At 38.1% G+C, this 21,041-nt stretch overlaps 1 protein-coding gene across 17 annotated transcripts in view; it reads left to right on the top strand.

Moving 5' to 3' along the window:
• The window catches only part of SETD5 (SET domain containing 5), an 80,634-nt gene that overhangs the window by 42,286 nt on the left and 17,307 nt on the right, over nt 1-21,041 (top strand). For 13 of the 17 annotated variants that reach the window (XM_045051897.1, XM_045051896.1, XM_023249990.2 and 10 more), the window contains 11 exons: nt 743-781; nt 3,928-4,170; nt 4,732-4,880; nt 5,304-5,421; nt 6,107-6,216; nt 7,156-7,405; nt 7,804-7,887; nt 9,154-9,411; nt 10,359-10,679; nt 11,090-11,332; nt 16,546-16,675. In XM_045051897.1, the coding sequence (XP_044907832.1) occupies nt 743-781; nt 3,928-4,170; nt 4,732-4,880; nt 5,304-5,421; nt 6,107-6,216; nt 7,156-7,405; nt 7,804-7,887; nt 9,154-9,411; nt 10,359-10,679; nt 11,090-11,332; nt 16,546-16,675 (1,945 nt within the window). The remainder of the gene's footprint in view (nt 1-742; nt 782-3,927; nt 4,171-4,731; nt 4,881-5,303; nt 5,422-6,106; nt 6,217-7,155; nt 7,406-7,803; nt 7,888-9,153; nt 9,412-10,358; nt 10,680-11,089; nt 11,333-16,545; nt 16,676-21,041) is intronic. The other 4 variants (XM_023249991.2, XM_023249994.2, XM_023249997.2 and 1 more) reach the window with 1 other exon arrangement.

Raw genomic sequence — 21,041 nt, forward strand, 5'->3', positions numbered from 1 at the left:
ATCACAACTGGCACAAAGTTTCTTCTCCAAACCCCATCCCAGGTATGAAATCCCAGCCCCGCCTGGCCAAGCCCATAGTACCGTAACCTCCAGTCTAGGCTTCCGCTGTCCTTCAGTATCTCCCTACCTCCTCAGTCCCAAAATACAGTCTGAAATTCTTGTCCTGGTACATGCCCACCTCATGTCATTGGGTTGATTGTTTTTTCCTTGTTTCAAAAAAGTGAGGAAACTTCTCTTGAATGGTTTAGGCTTCCTCAGTGTTGTGGTCACTTTCATGTATTCTCAACTAAAAAGTCTCCAGGAGAAACCTCTTCTGTTTTGTGTTCTTTCTTCCCCATCATGGCAACTTTGTTGCTCTTAGGTGACTTGCCCACCCCTTGTTAAGGGGATTGGTCTTTGTTTCCTTCTTAATTTCAAAACTGGTAAATCTGCAACCTTATGAAATGTTTTTATTTTTCTTTTAGTGACAGGAGTGCATATAGGATTTAAGTGATGCATGCTCTTCCCTGTTAATTACTTAGTTTCACAATGGAAAGTGTCAGAATTAGCCTCAAAGGTCACTGGCCTAGAGCTGCCCCTATTCTTGATAACAGTGTGGGGAATTCCACTGTGTTTATTACCTAGGGAAAAGGGGACAGACTAAAACACTAGTTCTTGCCTTAGTTTTAGTCTCAGATAGGTATAACTGTCATTCTTGGTACCAAGTTTTGTTTTGTTCTACTTGTTTTCCTCTTTGGGATAGGCATTTCGAGAGGGATCCCGGAAGTCCTTGCGGATGAAGGTAAGGGGTATTCTTCCCTGATGCTGTGTTTTACTTCACTGTGATCTTGCATTTTGGTCAGCTTCTTTCCTGACATTGATGGTCTGGGAATCTTGGACTCTGCTTTTTGTTAGTTTGTAATTGTTGCCATTCAGTTTTCATAGAGCCTTTCTCCAAAGTAGGTTTTCTTGTTTCTGAAATATTTTCCCTTTCTATAATGAGCCTTCATTTACTGGTTTTTCATTAGCTGCTTTCCTGGTGGGCGGGGGGTGGGGGAAGTGACATTTTATCAAACAAAATGAGGCTGATGTGTTCTGTCGTTGTAATTGGCCTCAACCTCCAAACTGAGGTTTTTCTGGTGCTACGGGGTCTCTTGTACACCCACCCTAGCACCATTTGGACTTTAAGCAACGGTTGGAAGGATAAATTTCATCAGTTAGGAAAGTAGTATTATTGATAGGAATTACTCTTACTGGAATTACTTTTGAACTGTTTTGTCCCAGGCATACCTCCTTGATATAGAAGATGCAGGTTATGCTAGTGTGTTTCTTTTCTTCTTATCAAATGAAAGAGCTTATTTGGTGATACTGGATAATGGTTGGAGATTTGAGAAATTACATGCAGTGGTACTGGGTAATAACAGTTTCCCCAAAGGATATTTGATTATACTGGTATTTTTCTTTACCTATGTGTATGTGAGAGGATAGCATAGCTCCCAACCCAGTTCATTATTTATGGCTTCATAACATTTACTTAGAATTAAGATCTAATTTAATTCTATAAGCATTTCTACCCCTAAATGTGTAAATGGTTAGAAGCAGAATCTTTCCTGTTGACAGTTATATGGCATAAACATTAAAATCTTTTAGTAAGGAAAATCTTCATTAGGATTAATACACATAAGTATCCATGGAGTACCAATATGACTGATGTTAATGAAGATCACAGGTGACACTTTATCTAAAATATGAAAGCTTCACCTTGCATATACCCATAAACAGACTTGTACATACCTGTAAAAGCACTGGGAAAGGACTTAGAGCCCACGAGCATCAAGAGTCCTGGGATGTTTTGGAACACAACTTACTCTTTTTTTTTTTTTTTTTTTGCTAGATCTGTCTCCTGTAAGAGGTCACATTTGCCTTCACTGCCCCTTTATTTTCGTCTCATTTGCTTAGAGGGGGCCTTAAATAGACTTATGGGGCAGACATAGCCCTGATTCCAGCTGTTAAGCCCGTTTCTCTTTTATCAGCCAACTGCTGTAACTTGCCTCCAGATGTTCAAAACCTTTTGAAAGCTATTGACTGGCTGCCCGTGAAAACTACATATAAACCTCTACGTGTAAATTGCTTGTATTTTCAAGATGTTGACAGTTCCATAGGCATTTTAAAATTAAAGTAATAAAAAAATACTAGTTTATTTTGATTCTCATATCAGAATTCTAAGTTGGGTTACAAATTTGTACACAGAATTAATTATTAGTAAGAGCACCACCAAAGATGTGCATGAGAGACATAAGAATGGGAAGTATTCATATGGATTTCTAATCCCAAAATCAAGAGCTTGCCTACTGGAGACTACTCATAGCCACTAGGTGCCAGTAACACATACACCCAAGTGTGGTAATCAAAAATGACTTCAGATATTACTAAATGTCTCCTAGGGGAAAAATCACCTCTGCTCAAGAACTATGCTCTAAATCCACTGAGTTGGGGTTTCTAGTACCTAGAAGAATGGAACAGCAGAGTAGTCAGTGTTCTGTTAGTGAACAACAGCTAATAATGTGACAAAGGCTTCTAGTATAAATTAAGCGTAGTAAGTCATCAGTTGAGTGATCACGACTGAATGTTTAAACCTGGGAATACTGTTTGGGCCCCCCCTAATCCCCAGTCTGATAAGCACCCTTACATCTCAGGTTTTGTACTTTTCTTTTGCTTAGCTGCTCCTGATACTTCAGGTGATACTGTGTTCTCAGTGTGTTGGCCTCAGGTGTTTCTTAGATCCCTTTGTTTATTGTTCATTCTTTTGGACTGTGGTGAGAAGGGTAGTGAAAGTGTTAATTTTTTCTTTTCATTCCCCTGTTCCTTGGGAAAAGGACGATAGACAATAGTTCATCAAAAACAGTGACACAAAAGTGAAAGAAAGCAATTGTTAAAATAGATATAAATGTTTTCTGTGTCATTCATGGAAAGTATATTTAATTTTCTTATGCCCATATTTGCAACTTTAGTTTGGACATGGATTTGCAAGTAGCTTTGGCACTATGGTATCTTTTCCTTCTAGTCATCACTGGTATGACATCACTATCAGTGTGTGTTTGTTTTCTGATGACACCATGGAGGAGAATATGTGTCATACTTAAGCTGTGTCTCTGTATCTCAAATGTAAAAACTGTGTAGGATAATGTTGTAGATAAATAATTTTTTCTCAGAATTGTCACCATAGAGAGCAGCGTTTTTCCTAGAGAAGTATCCCACAGTACCTCTCAGCATTTTCTACACTCCGTCTACCCACTCCCCTGCCCCCACCTCTGTTCTTCAGACTGCAGCTGTTGAAACTGTCAGAGTTTGAGTGCTACAAAGATACATTCCAAAATGATAACTTTGTCTCTGGGAAGTAAGATTATGGGTTATTTATTTGGGTCACAGGTATTTTTAGACCTATCGTGTATTTAATTGTATAATGAAAATAATAAGTCACAAAAAACAAACATTCTCCTGGAGAGAAGTGAAATACCAGTTTAGGCTGGTACACTAACACAGATGTTCAGTTCAATATGGAAATTTAAACAGCGTGATCTTTTCAGGTATCTCTGTTGTTCGTGTTTATGAAGATTTTCTTGTGAACTTGATGTCATTCTTCTGATAAGAACAAAATTTATTTCTGTGATTTAAAAATGGTCATAAAATCACAGTGATGTGATGGAACTGTGATCCAAATTTCTCACTTTATAAATGAGGAAACTTCTTGTCTAAGAAGTTCAAGGTCTCACATCTCATTGGTAACAAAACCATGATAGAAGCCAGATCCCCTAACTCCCAGGCCATTGCTCTTTTATGCCACACCAACTGCCAAGTGAAAATTAATTTTCTCTGGAAATACAGCCTGTTTTCCCCCCATTTTTATGCATGGATTCTCCTAACCTTCCTGACCTTTGTTCTCTACAGAATTCTCCTTCTGAAGCACAGAATTTAGATGAGAATACAACTGAGGGATGGGAAAATCGGATAAGACTATGGACTGATCAGTATGAAGAAGCTTTCACTAATCAGTACAGTGCAGATGTACAGAACGCCCTTGAACAACATCTACATTCTAGCAAGGAATTTGTGGGCAAACCTGCTATTTTAGACACTATTAATAAGACTGAATTGGCCTGTAATAATACAGTTATTGGTTCCCAAATGCAGGTAAGGATCAAAGGGTAAAAGACTCCCTATAAGTAAGTAGTTGAGACTTTCTGAACCCAGAAAGAGGGCCTATAATGGGATTACCATTTCTTTCAAATGTATACTCCTTAGAATAACAAATTAGCCAGCTGATGAGCATCTTGAACCAAAAGCAAGTTGTAGTGACTGGAAACTGTCTGGATACATATTTTTAAAGTATTAATCAAAAACAGATAAACTAGGATAGGAAATGATATATAGCCTCGGTAGGAATTTTTAAGATTAATAGAAAGCTAAGGTTCTTTCTCATTCTTACATTAGACATAGAGCCACCAAAATCTTAATTGTGTATTTCTCTTTGATCTTTTCTTGCTTTTTTGTGAGGGAAGAGGTGACTGGTTCATTGGGTGGAGCTTGTTTTCCTAGAAGCTCTTATCATTGAAAAATTTCTGATTATTGAGCTAAATTGCATACAAATAAAACCTGAAAATATTGGTGCCTTTTCCTCAATTAGGAAATATATTAACTGTCTACCGTACTGGTGTTGCTGTTGTCTAATGTTAATACTCTGGTTTTATTTAGCTACAGTTGGGAAGAGTCACTCGTGTTCAAAAGCACCGGAAGATCCTGAGGGCTGCAAGAGATTTGGCTTTGGACACTCTTATAATAGAGTATCGAGGGAAAGTCATGTTACGACAGCAATTTGAGGTCAATGGGCATTTCTTCAAAAAGTAAGAACATCATTCACTGAGCAGTGAGGGCTAAAGTGGGCCTGACAGAGTGGTATGGCTGGAAAGAAAGAAACAGAGAGAAAGAAAGAAGAAAAAACATTCTGGTTGATAGAATGGTCTTAGGGAAAAGATTACAGCTCAGATAAGCTCAAGTCTGTCTGCTATTTGCAGAAAAAATGTGCAGATAAATCTACAAATTGTTTAATGTATAAAGCAGTAATGACTCCTTTGCAAGCCAAGCATTTCTTGCTTTGTGCTTGTTGTTTAATCAAAAGCAGACAGGCATGTGATGTTTTTCAAATTTAGGAATTGCAAAGGACTGCTGCTGCTTCTGTCAGCATATGCTTCATATTTGAAGTGAAGTCATGGGGTGGCCTTTTTATTTGTGTTGAGAATTACAGGAGTTTCACTTATATCCCTTAGACCATACCCCTTTGTGCTCTTCTACTCAAAATTCAATGGTGTAGAGATGTGTGTGGATGCACGTACTTTCGGTAATGATGCTCGGTTCATCAGAAGATCGTGTACACCAAATGCAGAGGTAAGATTTCTGTAGCAACTTCTCTTTGAATGGAATCACCAAAGGACAAGTCTTCTGAAGATGCAGTCTGAAAACTTCACCCAGATTAATATAAGGTCTGTAGATAATGATTATGATCTGTTATCATAAAATACAAAAAAACAAAAGTAATGATGCTTTTATTCTATCTGATAGGATGGGAGCAGGTGGAGGATTTCGTAGAGAAGGCAGAAATGGGAAAAAGCAAGTTAGCATTTGCTAAAGAGAAATTTCTTATTAAAGAAATTACTATATGAAAGAAGATGTCATTTTTTTTAGATTTTCGGTAATAGTGTTGTAAGGGAGATGCTAGACATTTCTAGAATTCATTACTCTGCATAATCCATGCAAGTGCCATCAAATTCAGCAAGAAAATCCACAGAGCTTTTTTTTTTATAGGCTAAGGAATTTTAATTCTCTGGTACAACTGACAACAGCTTTAAGTGTAGAGCAGAGATCTTATGCTCATTTCTGACATCTCAGGGTTTCTCTGTTTATTTCAAAAGTATGAATTTTCAAACAATTACTGTGTAAGAGTTTCATATGAAATGATGGAGTTAAGTAACAGACTACCATAACTCTTAAGTGGAGAGATACTATTTTTCTCTCTTATGGAGAGTTCCTGGTCTTTATGGTAAATTGTAAACCATAAGCCATGTTCACACAGGTGCGACACATGATTGCAGATGGGATGATTCACCTATGTATCTATGCGGTGTCTGCCATCACCAAGGATGCTGAGGTCACGATAGCATTTGATTATGAGTACAGTAACTGGTAAGACCTCCAAAACCTTTCCTAAATGAATGACCTTGTCTTACTTTTTACACATTAAGCTCTTCTATCAGTCTGCTTTTGTTCCTTGTTATTTCCTTTTTTTTTTTTAACCTCATCTTTCCATGAGTGATTCATTTTTTGTCTGGAAAATGTGGAGGGAGAGACAGATTTAGGGTTAATGTTTTTTTTCCTAGAGACACAGATACATACTATGACAGTGTTCACTGGTCTCCTAACCAACAGTGTTTTGTCTTTATGTCTCTATAGCAAGAACAGTAAAAGGGTAGGTATGAGACACTCCCAAGAAATTGCAGTAGCATCTGTTGTTATGCACACAGCACTTGTGCCAGGGATCATATAGAATGAAAATTTTAAAGTTCACCCCACCCATTCAAACCATGTAATCTCTCTGAATGAGACAAAGCAGAAAAACTAAGATGGCAAGTCACAGATAAATACGTGATGGATTTTGCAAAATTCATGATCTTTCTCTCTTGGTCCTTTTAGGCCAAAAAGATTATATGTTAACTTGATGTTCATCACAGGTATGAGATGAAAAGGTATTAGGAATAAGTAGGGAATCATTAGGTTAAAAGTGAGGTGAAGGAAGGCACAAGAGAAGTATGGCCTCTTTAGCCCCTGTTTTTGATTCACTGCCCAGTAAATAGCATAAAGACATTTGGGAGAATTGAACTTAGTGGAGGCTTTCTTTCCTTTCCACTGACCATATATAAGGGAAAAATTGGGGGTGATATAGCAAATATTGAGTAGCAAATACTGAGAAGTATTCATAGGAGTCTAATGTATCTGTTTAATGTATTCAGAGATATTATACTAGAGGAAATTCCTATACTGTTATTCCAAGAGGATGAATGGAACAGTAGGACTGATTTTTCATGGGTACTAAGACAAGCACTCTTGGTTGTTTCTTTGGAGCAGTAATTATAAAGTGGACTGTGCATGTCACAAGGGGAACCGGAATTGCCCTATACAGAAAAGGAATCCCAATGCTGCAGAACCACCACTCCCACCTCCTCCAAGTTTACCAACCATAGGAGCAGAGACAAGACGTAGAAAAGCACGACGGAAAGAGCTAGAGATGGAACAGCAGAATGAGGCTCCAGAAGAGGATAACAATCAGCAATCAGAACATGTTCCTGAGAAAGTAACTGTGTCCAGTGACCATGAGGTAATCTTCCCCTGGTCAGAGGATGTTGCTATGGTATTGTTTCTCTGCAAATAAAGAGGATCCCAGCTTGCCACATGTTGTTATAGGTAGGGAGTCCATAATAACACTTAATGCCCTTCATATCAAGGTGGGTGTGCATTCATTCATTGTCTTTCTCCCTCTCTTTTCTTTTTTCTTTTTTTTTTTTTATAATGTCAAGCACATCCTTTCAGCTGCTTTCCATGTTTCATTCCAGAGAATGGTGCTTATCATTTGCATTTACCATGTGGTCTAACATGAATAACACTGTATGAAGTATTAGAAAATGTTTCTAGAGGATTGTAAGCTACCAGAAAAAAAAAAAGATTGCTTTTTCTTAGAGCTTAAGAGTACAGCTGAATATCGCCTCTGTTTTAAAGGAAACAGACAATCCAGAAGAAAAAGCAGAAGAAGAGAAAGAAGAGGTTACAGATGACCAGGAGAACCCAGCTCATAGCAGAAGGGTGGGTACTTTCTAATATCCTTTTGTTCCTGCTACCCACAGCATGTGAACCCCTTCTCTTCTCAGTTTGTATCATCTCTTTCTTTGACAAAGATACCATACCATCACCTGCACATTACAATGTGGGCTACTTTTTATTTCATTATGATTTATTTATTTTTATCTCAGAGACACACATAGTAGTGGTCTAGTGGTTATTATCTGATGACGGTCTTAAGAGGGTTCTTACTAATAATCTGGTTTCCAAAGAACTGCCTGGTTGGAACAAAATATGTATGGTAGGGCTTCTTGTTATGGAATTGGGTGAGGGTTTTTTTATTTTGGGTTTTTTTTTTTTTTAATGTTTATTTATTTTGAGAGAGAGTGAGGGAGGGGCAGAGAGGTAGAGAGGGAATCCCAAGCAAGCTCTGTGCTATCAGTGCAGAGCCCAATGTGAGCCTCAATCTCAGGAACTGACACCTGAGCTGAAATCAAGAGTCAGTCACTTAGCGACTGAGCCACCCAGGTGCCCCTGGAATTGTGTGAGTTTTGACATAAAAATAAAACTTGTTGGTCACATGTTTTCACAAATTCTACTCTATTGCTGAAGCCAGCCATGTTTAGTTCTGGTCCTGAGAAGTTAAAATCTACTTCATTATTTTTGAATTCTGAAAACCATGAGAAAAATTGATTTTGATGACTTTTTTTCTTTTCTTCTTGTTTTTTTTAAAGTTATTTATGTTGAGAGACAGTTGCATGAGCAGGAGAGGAGCAGAGAGAGAGGGATAGAGAGAATCCTAATAGGCTCCACGCTGTCAGCACAGAGCCCAAGGTAGGGCTCAATTCCACAAACTGTGATACCATGACCTGAGCCAAAATCAAGAGTCGAACCCTTAACCGACTGAGCCACCCAGGCACCCTGGCTATTTTTGGGAGGCACCTGGGTGGCTCAGTCAGTTGAGCTTCTGACTCTTGATTTCAGCCTGGGTCATGATCCCAGGGTTGTGAGATTGAGCCCCACATCAGGCCTCACGCTGAGTGTGGAGGCGCTTTAGGATTCTTTTCTCTTTCCCTCTTCCGTCTCCCCTGCTTGCTCACTTACCTCCCTGAAATAAAAATTTTTTTAAAGTTATTTTTAGTTTTCACTTATGTTCTCTAAGATATATGTATCATTTTACTGGCAAATGTCTTTAAATGTCTATGAATTTCCATTAATAATAACATTTCTGGAAAAATATCTCTACCTTTTGTTGAAGTTTCCTTCTGTGCTAATGCTATTTCTTTCTAGACCCGGGAAGACAGGAAGGTCGAGGCCATCATGCATGCTTTTGAAAACTTAGAGAAAAGAAAGAAGCGGCGGGATCAGCCCTTAGAACAAAGCAATTCTGACATAGAGATTACTACCACCACCTCAGAGACCCCTGGGGGAGAAGAGGCAAAAACTGAAGCCCCTGAACCTGAAGTTAGCAACCCGGCTTCAAACATGACCATCCCAAGCACCCCACAGACTGTTGGAGTGAACACCCGGAGGTCTTCCCAAGCAGGGGTAAGAGATGGAAAGAATCCACGCCTTAGACATCCTTGCTTTTACTAATATCCGCTATCTATCTTTTGAAATAGTTAAAATCAGCATTTTCACCTTCACCTCATATTACAATAAAAAAGGCCATTTTCATCAGCTGATTTGTGGGAATCAGGGAAACAATTTGAATGACTAGACACTTTCAGACTAGAATGTAACTTCATACTGTTTCTACCAGATAAAACTGTTGATGGTGAGTTCATAAAAATCATTTTGCTTCGGGGCGCCTGGGTGGCGCAGTCGGTTAAGCGTCCGACTTCAGCCAGGTCACGATCTCGCGGTCCGTGAGTTCGAGCCCCGCGTCAGGCTCTGGGCTGATGGCTCGGAGCCTGGAGCCTGTTTCCGATTCTGTGTCTCCCTCTCTCTCTGCCCCTCCGCCATTCATGCTCTCTCTCTCTGTCCCAAAAATAAATAAACGTTGAAAAAAAAAATTTATAAATAAATAAATATATATATATATATATATATATCTTTTTGCTTCTCTTTCCGTTCTTCTGTATAGCACAGATAGGCACCTGACCTTTCCTAAGATTCACAGGATGAACGAATCTTTTCATTCCCTACTCTGGCCATGAATTCTAAGCCTTAAGCCTAACCTCAGTACCTGGGAAAGAAACAAAGGAAAGAATTACCTTAGGGTTCTTAGAACCCTAAAATTAGGTAGCTACCTTCAGCCGACTTTGACCTATCTTATAAATACTTATTAGTAAAGAAATAGGCATCTGCCTACAACCTCTTTGACTGACTTGTGTAAGTTTTTTTTAAGGATTATGTTTGAGATTAGCATTTCTAAATACTCATTTTTTTTTTCACCACTAAATATTCAGAATGCTTCAAGTGAATAGGAGGCTGGATAGAATGTTTGCTGATAAGAAGTTTCTGGTAAGCATTTCACTCTGCTGTTGTCACAGGATGTTGCTCCAGAAAAGCCAGTCCCCAAGCCGCCTCCAGCAAAGCCTTCTAGGCCCCGACCGAAGAGTCGCATTTCTCGGTACCGGACCAGTTCAGCCCAAAGACTAAAGCGTCAGAAGCAGGCCATTGCACAACAGGCAGAGTTGTCACAAGCTGCCTTGGAAGAGGGCGGAAATAACAGCTCTGTGACTCCTACTGAAGCTGGAAATACAGACAGTTCAGGAGAAAACAGGCAATTAATAGGGTCTGACCCAACTGTGGTATCAGTTACTGGATCCCATGTCAACCGTGCGGCACCTAAATACCCCAAAACCAAAAAGGTAAGTCACAAATCTTCGTAAGTCTAATCTGGCAAGAGCGGTGTCTTAGTAAATGAGAGGATCTGTAATGTCCAGAAACTAATGACTCGTCCAAGTTTTACTAGAGAGAAAATTTTGGATAAAAAGTTTTGTTTGAGGCAGCAAGCTGAAACCATCCTACTACCTTTTTTTGTTCCCTTAACTTTTAGGCAGAGCTTAAATTGCTTTTAGCTGGAATTATTTCTCCCTTAGTGGTCATGGAAAGGGTGGAGGAAGATAACCTTGCATTCTGAATGCCCAGTTCATATTCTCTGCAGCTGCTATATCTGCCTCTGTCCTAGTTTCTACCTGAGGTTTGTCTTTGTGAGCTACACTGCTGCTTCTGGCTTTTACATCTCCAGCACTGACTAATGATCTCTTTTTTACCTTAGTATCTAGTTACAGAATGGTTGAATGACAAAGCCGAGAAGCAAGAATGCCCTGTTGAGTGCCCTTTACGTATCACCACGGACCCAACCGTACTGGCAACAACCCTGAACATGTTACCCGGTCTTATCCATTCCCCATTAATTTGCACCACCCCCAAACACTACATTCGCTTTGGCTCACCCTTTATCCCTGAGAGACGTCGAAGGCCCCTTCTGCCTGATGGCACCTTCAGCTCCTGTAAAAAGGTATGTCTGTGTTTATGTGGGTTTTTTTTTTTAACCTAGAATGCCTGTAATTGTGACATACCTAACATTTTCTAGGCAGCCACTCTGTGCCCATGTAAGTTTTTAATGAGTTAATTCTTCAGCCATGAATAGTGATGCATCATGAGTCAGTAGGACTAAAATGGGATATATACTGCATTTTTGGTACTCAATTTGTGAATGTTGACTGTTGTCTTTTCCGAGAGCCCTTGAAGTTACTGAGTTGAGAGCACACAGCACTTGATGACTGAGTAGGGAGGGATGTTCAGGGTGTGCTCTTGTGGTATTAGTTAATGTGTCCATTTGTGATTACTGTGTGAGATTGGGCCCCAGGTACTGTAGAGCACTGTTGCATAAGTAAAAAATGATCGAATTGTGTTTTCAATTTATTTAATAACTATTCTCATTTGAGTGAGAGTAGAGGAGAAATCCTGTTATAATTGACATAATTCTTGTTCCTTGATCAAATAACAAACAAGTTGGACTGTTTATTCCCTAGTAAATATGGAACCTACTATAAATTTTCTCTCTCTTTCTCTCTCTCTCTTTTTCTCTCCCCCTCTCCCCACTGTCTCTCTAGTTACATACTGTTTTTGGGTCTAGTGGCAGTAGAGTTGGATGGTTGTTTTTGGAATGCTCTTTCAGAATTCCCAGAAGCCCTGCATATTTTCCAAAGGTGTCTCTTGAGAATAGATCACTCCCTCAGACCTATAATGTCGTTTTTGTGTTTCTAGAAGTCTAGGACACCCTTTCATTTGGTCTTCCTTTGAGGTAGAGTCTGTTCCCTGGAACACCCTTTTCTCTTATCCTCAGATCTGGATTCAGGCTGCCTTCCTCAGTGTCTGCCATTGCCCTCCTCCACTGGCATCACGTACATGAGGATGCTGCATATAGATTATTTGATGTGATGAAGTCTCCAACTCCAGGCAGGTCTTCCCTGACTCCTCCAAACTTAAAGCTTTTCTCTTCCCCAAAGAGCAGAAATTATTTCTTGGGGGTGGGGGGCATAAAAGATGAGATAAAGTGGTGTGGGATATGGAGGGGAGGAGGGCAACAGGGTTCTGTGCACAAAGGAAGGGCACTACCACTGAATGGGTAGCATACACTGAAGAAAGTCTTCCTCATTGCACATCTTACCTAAGAATTTGAGTCATCTAATGGTTTACTTAAATAACCTTAATAAATAGAATAACCCCTAAGGAGAAATTTGACCATGAGATCTTTGCCAAAAGGGAGGCTTTTAGATAATACAATCACATGGATAACTTACACATGTCAAGAATAAAAACAATGACATCTTTCTTGAGGGGGGAAAAAAAACCAATAGAAATTTGCCTAAGTGATAAAGGAGGGTTGGGTCTCTGGGGATACATTTTTACACCAAGTCACTTACCTTGGATCTTACACATCATCTGAGAGGGGGGAAAAATTGCTTGCATTTAATGAGCATTATGATTAACCTTATTCTGTAATAATTGGAGAGTTGTGTTAATTCTGGTATGGCACGCAAATCTAATCTTCTATTAAATTTAGTTCAGTCCCTCATGAAGAGTAACAGCTCAAAATATTAACTACATTTTTAGAATGCTATTGAACAATTAAGAGAAGGTGTGACAATTAGATATGGTCTTTAGTTTGGAGGAGCAAGTCAGGTGATGACTTAGTATATATGAGAGAGGTTTTTCCTTTTGTTCTGTTTTTGACTGGACATAACACTAGACTTCTAAGAATGTTAACTGTTGAAGCATCTTATCAAGCCAGATAGTGGTATCTCCTGTATTGGTCCTTTAAGAAGGGCAGGCAATTATTTACTACAGATTAATAATGAAGTCTGAATTGTAAATAGTATAAACAGGCCTCTTGAAATGCCCCCCTTAATCATTCTGATGCAATCAGTCTTGCTTTTCCAACTAACAGTGTCCTGTAAAAACCAGAAACATGGAGTATATGATTTCAAATCTGATAGAAAATCCATTTCTTAGAACTCTTTTTACCTCATTATAGTTTAAGACTTATATCTGTAGATCATCTTTGTATCTCCACTGGCAGCAGATAAAAAAAACCCATATAACTCATGCCCATTTTATTTTCTCCAAATGTGTCTGACCATCCTTAGTCTTGTTTTCTGCAGGCTCTGCTCAGGCACTTTTATGTATATACATCATATTAGTCCTCAGGAAGAGTTCAGGCTGTGTATGCTTAGATATCTGATAAAATTCTTTTACTTAAATTGGGTCCTTAAAATTATTTAAGCTTAGATCTGAATTGAGTTGAAGTCACAGGTTTAATGTTTACTATTAACATGAAGATTATATTACAAACTAAAAATTTCACTTTTAAAGGGTAGAATTAATGAAATTGGGTCTTTTATCTAGAAATTGAACCCAGCTTTATCCTAGGTGGGAAATGGAAAAGAGTTATTTTTAGATTAGCTAGAGAGAACACTTAGGTCCTAGTGTAGGACCTATGAAGATCTGCATTATTCAACAAAATTGGATAAATTTCTGAAAGTCTCAGAGGAGAATGTAAGTTAAACAGATGAGAAAATCCATCGTCCATGGGATTAGTTAGTACAGTGTGCATTGCTGATAGGCCTGTTGTTTCTTACCTGATTAAATGACCTAAAAGCCTCGTAAATTAAAAGCCATGTAAAGTTGCGTGTGTATATTTTGCATCCAGATTCTTAGAATGTTTGACAGAACATTTTTTGATGTCCCTGGAATTTCTAAATTATATTGAATCATAGCTCTTAAAAAGCACACTATGGCATATCTTTTGTGTGTTCACTTATTTTAGAGTGCGAGCATTGATATGATGAATAGCTAATCAGTCTTTCACTAGTGTCCTTCCTTGTTCTTTCTAAATCTTCTTTAAACGTACTTGTAGGTATAATATGAGTGGGGTGTGAGGGATTTGGTCTTCCAGATTTCTTAGAAAACTGTCCTGACTGAAAATGAAACACTTCAGTTTGCATTGGTATTTTATTGTATGCGCTGGGGGGGTTATTAATCTGTGCACCTTTATACAGAGCATTGAAATACAGTTGAACAAATCTTCACTAAATATATGTGCCTTGTAATATGCTATAAGCTTTCTTCACATGCATTTTCTCACTAAGCCTTCATGACAACCCTGTGAAGTTGGTATTATGGGCCTTGATTTATAGGTCCAGAAGCTTTGTCTTAGATGGGTTGCCCAGAGTTAGGCAGCTAGTAGGGGCATGGCCAAGTTTTAGTTCAGATCTTTGTGGACTCCAAAACCCAGATTACTTCCTTGCTCCTTCCCCATAGTAATGAAACTCTTTAAAACATTTCTCTCACCTATCTCTAAGCTTCTAAAAACTTTCATATAGAGTTTTGGAGAAGGAGGAAGTATTCTTTTTAGCTAATAACTATAGCTAGAACTGAGGGGCTGGGGATATCTAAAGTTGTTATTAAAGAACTTTGTTAGTTACAAACAAATGTTCAAGTTCTTTTTTTATTGGCTCTTATATTGTGTACACATACAGTAGGGCAGGAGGAATGGGTTTGATCATGTTTCTGTATTTGACCTTATAGCTAACCATAGCAGCATCTTATTCTTTAGAATGCCCCTGTCCTGGTTTTATTTTCCCTTTTTGTAGTCATCAGATCCAGAATGTAAATTCTTTTATGAGTGCATCTACTTGACACTGGAAATATAAGAACTTATCTTCTCTTGGAGGAAAGCACAGTGACCCCAAGTGAGTCCTGTCATCTGCTCTGAAAAGAAAAACTTGTACTAAAGGTATCTGTAACAAAGGATTTTTCACTCATTTTGTCCTCCAGGGCCTAATTTTCCCCCTCTGTACAATGAGTGCTTTGGACAAGGTGACCTCTAAGGTCTCTTCTAAACTGTAAGGCGCTATGTTTCTGACAGTTCATCTTTACATCAGTATTCTGTGTATAAGAGTTCATTCTTGGTCTTGTTTTGCCTTTTCAGAGACCTAGTCATATCATAAAATGTTGGTGCAATTCATTTGACTTCAGATCTCTTTTTTATATGCTTATTCACTCTTAACTGCCTTGTGTTTAGTTTTATTTTTTGCTTTCATTTGGTAGACCACAAAGCCATATATTTACACGATGTAAAATTTTCCTTGGTAAAATATTCCTTGCATTATTTCCTAAGAAATGATTATTATTTCCTAAGTTTCTAAGAGGGTGAATCTATTTGCCCTCTTTGGTGAAGAGAATATTTACTTACCTGTAATACTTGTTCTCTGAAGGTGTAAAATTATAATCACCTTTGCTCTTCCTATTTGGGGGAGGGTCTAATTCAGAAATTGATGTTTATCAAAATTCGATCTGTCTTATGTCAGGGCAGGAGAGCCACAGAGTGGTGAGCAACCTACAACTGTGTATCTTAAGAGAACACAATTACAGGTAAGAAATTTTCTCTCTTCCCCAGGATGAATAATCTTATTATCCTAATCTTTGCAGGCTCACTTTTCTGACCTGAATTTATATCTCATCATTGTAGTTCCAGTATTTGCTACAAAAAATGTGACTGATTAGAGAGCTCTTTTTGACTTTTTCCCCTTTTTGGTTTCTACAGAAGTTCATTTGTTCTGGTGATTTGCATTATTCTTCCATAAGTTAACCAAAGTACTTGATAGGGAAAAAAAACCTCACAGATTATTCTGTCTAAGAGTAGATCTTTTGGAAGTATTTTGTACCTATACAGAAGAGCTGTTTATTCTCATCAAGTCTTCCTGTGAAGCTTTTCTATTACCTCTTCAGACATCCCCAGCACAGGGTAGACAACTCTTAAAAGATCTTTTATCTTCTTTCTAGGCACTTATTTTATGTACAGGTTTTATAATAAATGATCAGAGTCTCTCTTAAATGAAAGCTAAGATTTCTTGATGTCTTCCCATTTACCCCATCCTAAGCAATATGAAAAGTTGAATAATCATTTTTTATTGGTTTTTGTTGTTTTGATGGGATCTCCTTATGTGTAATCCAGATTTTCTCACTTTTGTCCCATAAAAGGATTGTTGGGGCAATATTCTAATATGCTGAAACACAAAAAATACTTGACTCTGGAATTGAATGTGTGTTGGAGTGCATCTCTCACCAGTTGATGTGGAATGATCTGGTTAATGTATTTAAAATAGCTTTACTAAATAGTTCTGAATGATTATTGATAATTCCCTGGTTCTTCTCCTATTACAGCGCTGGATAAAGCAAGCCTTGGAAGAAGGGATGACTCAAACGTCATCTGTACCCCAAGAGACTAGAACTCAGCACCTATACCAAAGTAACGAGAATAGTAACTCTTCTAGTATCTGCAAAGACAATGCAGGTACGTATCTCAAACCTTCCTGAATATGTAAGCAATGATTATTTCTGGTCCACATAAAAAAATTCAGTTTGATTACTTGAAAAGTCTGATACCCAAAAAAAAAAAAAAAAAAAAAAAAAAAAGGCATTGTTATCTAAATAGTTACTTTACATCTGTCTTTACAGAGGAAGAGAGAGATCTCAAGTCAGGGAACAGTTTTCCCACGCCGACAAAGAAGGAACTAGACAGTGTACAGATAACAGCAGAAATGGTTATAAAAAGGTTAGATACATTTAAAGTAGTAAGTTTAGGAAATCTATATCCATATTTATAAGAGGAGAAATAAGCAAGAAAGATGGGGGACACTGTTCAGGAAAAGAATAAAAATACAGATGATTGAGTTGAGTGGGGCTTGGTTGAAGGAGATGAATGAATTAAATGAGAAATTGTTACAACTTTATTGTTTTCAAAAGGGCTTCCACAGTTAGTGTAAAATTTTGGAGGAGACATGGCTTTGAATCAAATGTAAGGTCCTTGTGAGTTTTTAAATTAGAAGGTCTTAAAAAATCATCAGGTCCATTGGTTTTCAAAGTAACTCTTGCAGGGTAATTTTAATTGAATTGCAACTGAAATCACTGGTGCCTGAACTTGTGATACTAACTTATTTTGGGACAGTCTTTACCAAAGTTTCTCGTGCCAGTTTCAGCCCAGTTGAAAAGTTCTCTGTGATTTCCATAAGTTTATCTCTAAATCAATTTTGTGAATATTATGTAATAAAAAAAAAAAACCAAGATAAATTATATGCTAAAGGTCATGTAAGACTACAGTTAATGTGACACAGTGTTTCAGATTTTCATAAAAACTACTTCACTGTTGGGGCGCCTGGGTGACGCAGTCGGTTAAGCGTCCTACTTCAGCCAGGTCACGATCTCGCGGTCCATGAGTTCGAGCCCCGCGTCGGGCTCTGTGCTGACGGCTCAGTGCCTGGAGCCTGTTTCCGATTCTGTGTCTCCCTCTCTCTCTGCCCCTCCCCCGTTCATGCTCTGTCTCTCTCTGTCCCAAAAATAAATAAACGTTGAAAAAAAAAATTAAAAAAAAAAACTACTTCACTGTTTCTCTTCATTGACTTGCTGAATAAATATGAACTTCAATTAAATACGTTTATACTAGTAGTATCGGCTTTATGTTAAAATTCTGCATAATATTTGGGAAAAAAGTAGACTAAAAAAATACTTTTTCAAATTATTAATTTAGTTAATTGTTCTCTCTAGATTGGCTTATACTTTACAAGTTTTCACATGTGTGATCCCAGGATAATGAAATCCCAGTGTAAACCATGTGCAAGATAAATGATACTATGTTATTAAAGTATCTTACTCTTCTCCTACGTGGTAGACTAGGGAGATTTACTCAAACCAGATTAATATAAATAAATGGTGAGGGGCGCCTGGGTGGCCCAGTTGGTTAAGCGTCCGACTCTGGCTCCGGTCGTGATCTCATAGTTCATGGGTTTGAGCCCCACGTCAGGCTCTGCTGACCCCTCAGCCTGGAACCTGCTTCAGATCCTGTCTGTCTGTCTCTCTCTCTCTCTCTCTCTCTCTCTCTCTCTCTCTCTCTCTCTCTCTCTCCCCCCTCCCCTGCTCACACTCTGTCTCTTTCTCTCTCAAAAATAAACATTTAAAAAAAAATTTTAATGCTAATATGAGGTTTCCATCAATCTTACCAACTTATTGGCAGTTTATACAGTACAGTGAAAGTACAACTTAAATCTTGTATTTAGTATACATACATATGCACATTTGCATTTGTGTGTCTGTATCTGAGGTTGGGAAAGGGACATTGTAGAGCAGCCTGTGTCCTGACTAGCAAAGACTCATAGGCAGAGTGTCTTTGTTACTCTGTGTCCTTGTTGGAATGGAATTAGGACTGTTAGTCACCAACCTTTATTGAATTTTTGCTCTCATCTTTAGCAGTAAGAAACATTCAGAGGACACACCTTGCCCTTAAGGAACAATATAACCAAAAGGAAAATTTTTAATTAAAACCAAATAATAGTCAAATGAACGACTTGGTATATTGCTGCAAGTTAATGTAAATCCTAAGCAAGTTAATGTAAATCCTAAGGGATTGTTTTGTTTTAAAGACCAAGGAGATGTTAAGAAAGGGAAGTAGACTGGTAGAGTAAAAAGAATTCAACTGAATTTGAGGACCAGCTCCACCCTTTACATGATGTTGAGCAAGTTACTAAGCATCTCTGAGCCTCCTTTGTGAAATGGGAATAGTAGTACCTGCTTTATAGAGGTTATATGAGATTAATAAGTTAAATAATGTGTGCACAGTGTTTGGTGTGGTATCATACCCATAGTAGGAATTATTAACTAACATTGTTTTACACAAAATGCTCTTTCTTGTTGAGTATTTATGGAGTATTTGCAGAAATTAGTTATGAAGATATATCAAAGATTCTAAGTTCCTAAAAGCTAAAGGTATATAGAAATAAGAAATAAAACTGCTCTTCGGGAAAGAGAGGGCATAATGTTCATTGTTTGCAAGTAATGTAGATATGTACCTAGGAAAGTCTAACCAGTGGAAAAACCTAGAATTGAGTTTCTTAAAATCACTGGATAGAAGGTACATAGGCAAAAATTAATAGCATTTATATACTAAAGAAATGAAGAAAATTTTTTCATTCTCAAACTTAACTAAGAACCTGCTTAGGGATAACCTTACCGGGACATGTAAAGTAAACCATTACTGAGAAATATGTTTAAAGTCTTCAGGAAATGAAGATAAAGTCTTTTATTCCTTCATGGAAAGAATAAATAAAATTAATACCTCCTCCCTCCCATCTCCCGCCCCCCCCCCCCCCCAGCTTCATATAGTTCCTGTCAAACTAGCTTGGTTTTAGAATTTGGTGAAAGGAAGTTTATCTAAACATGAAAAGAAGAAAAACATTGAAGAAGAATAATGACAATGAAGTGCTGTCCCTAGAAGTACAAAACTAGTTTGTTATATGAAGCTGGAAGCTAGTAATTAAATTAGTACAATACTGGTGCCCAAATGATGGGAGTGTGTGTATGTGTAGGGAATAGCCAGAAACAAAATTTGGTAAATTATTCTGGAATTTTTACTTACTTGGAGTATTGAAAAGAATTAAATTGTTGCCAAAGCAAATTCTTGGCACATTTAAGTATTTTTTGTGAAGATCAAACTTGAATAAAGTTTCTGGGTCTATATTGTCTCTGAGATAATAGAGGACAAGTATATTGAGAGAAAGGATTTGCAATAAAAATGATAGGAGAGTGGCACCTGGGTGGCTCAGTCAGTTGAGCATCCAACTTTGACTCAGGCCATGATCTTGTGGTTCATGAGTTCAGTCCCCATGTTGTCAGTGCTGCTCTCAGTGCAGAACCCACTTCTGATCGTCTGTCTGTTCCCCTCTCTGTCCCTCCCCTGCTTGCACTCTCTCTCTCAAAAGTAAACCAACATTCAAAAAAAAAAAAAAAAAAAAAAAAGGAGAGTAGTATCCCTACCAGCAATTTGGTAAGGTTTAGCATATGCATAAAAATACTAATACTCCAGGGCACCTGGCTGGGTCAGTCGCTGGAGCATGCAACTCTTGATCTTGGGATCATGAGTTCCAGCCCCATGTTGGGGGTAGAGATGACTGAAGTAAACTTAAAAAAATAATAATAATAGGGCGCCTCAGTGGCTCAGTCAGTTAAGTGACTCTTGGTTTCACCTCAGGTCATGATCTCACGGTTTCATGAGTTTGAGCCCCACATTGGGCTCTGTGCTCACAGTGGGAAACTTGCTTGGGATTCTCTGTCTCCCTCTCTCTCTGCCCCTCCCCTACTCACACGGTCTCTGTGTCTATCAAAATAAATAAATAAACTTAAAATACTAATACTTCTTAACCTACTAGTTCTTCTGGGTATCTGTTCTACAGAAATAAACATAGACCCAAAGTTTTATACAAAGGTACTAGTTACAGAATTAGTAATAACTGCAAAAATATAGAGGATAAAAACAAGCTGGATTTCAAGCAGTAAAGGAGTGGTATAATTTATTTGCTATGTGTACATACTTTTGGTAGAAACACTATAGAGTATTATTAAATTTTTCACCCTTGATTCATTTTCTCAAACTAAGCCCCCCAAAACAGCATCTTACTGCTTTTGTGAATTAGATTTCAGTGATCTGAATCTTCGATCTGTAAGAATGTCAAAAGAAAAGGGGTGCTTAGGTGGCTAAGTCAGTTGAGCATCCGACTCTTGATTTCAGATCAGGTCATAGTCTCAGGGTTTTGGGATTGAGCCCTGTGTCAGACTCCATGCTGAGTGTGGAGCCTGCTTGTGATTCTCTCCCTCTACCCTTCTCTCTCCCT

The sequence above is a fragment of the Felis catus genome, chromosome A2 (genome assembly GCF_018350175.1).
Source record: "Felis catus isolate Fca126 chromosome A2, F.catus_Fca126_mat1.0, whole genome shotgun sequence".
NCBI classification, from domain to species: Eukaryota; Metazoa; Chordata; class Mammalia; order Carnivora; family Felidae; genus Felis; species Felis catus.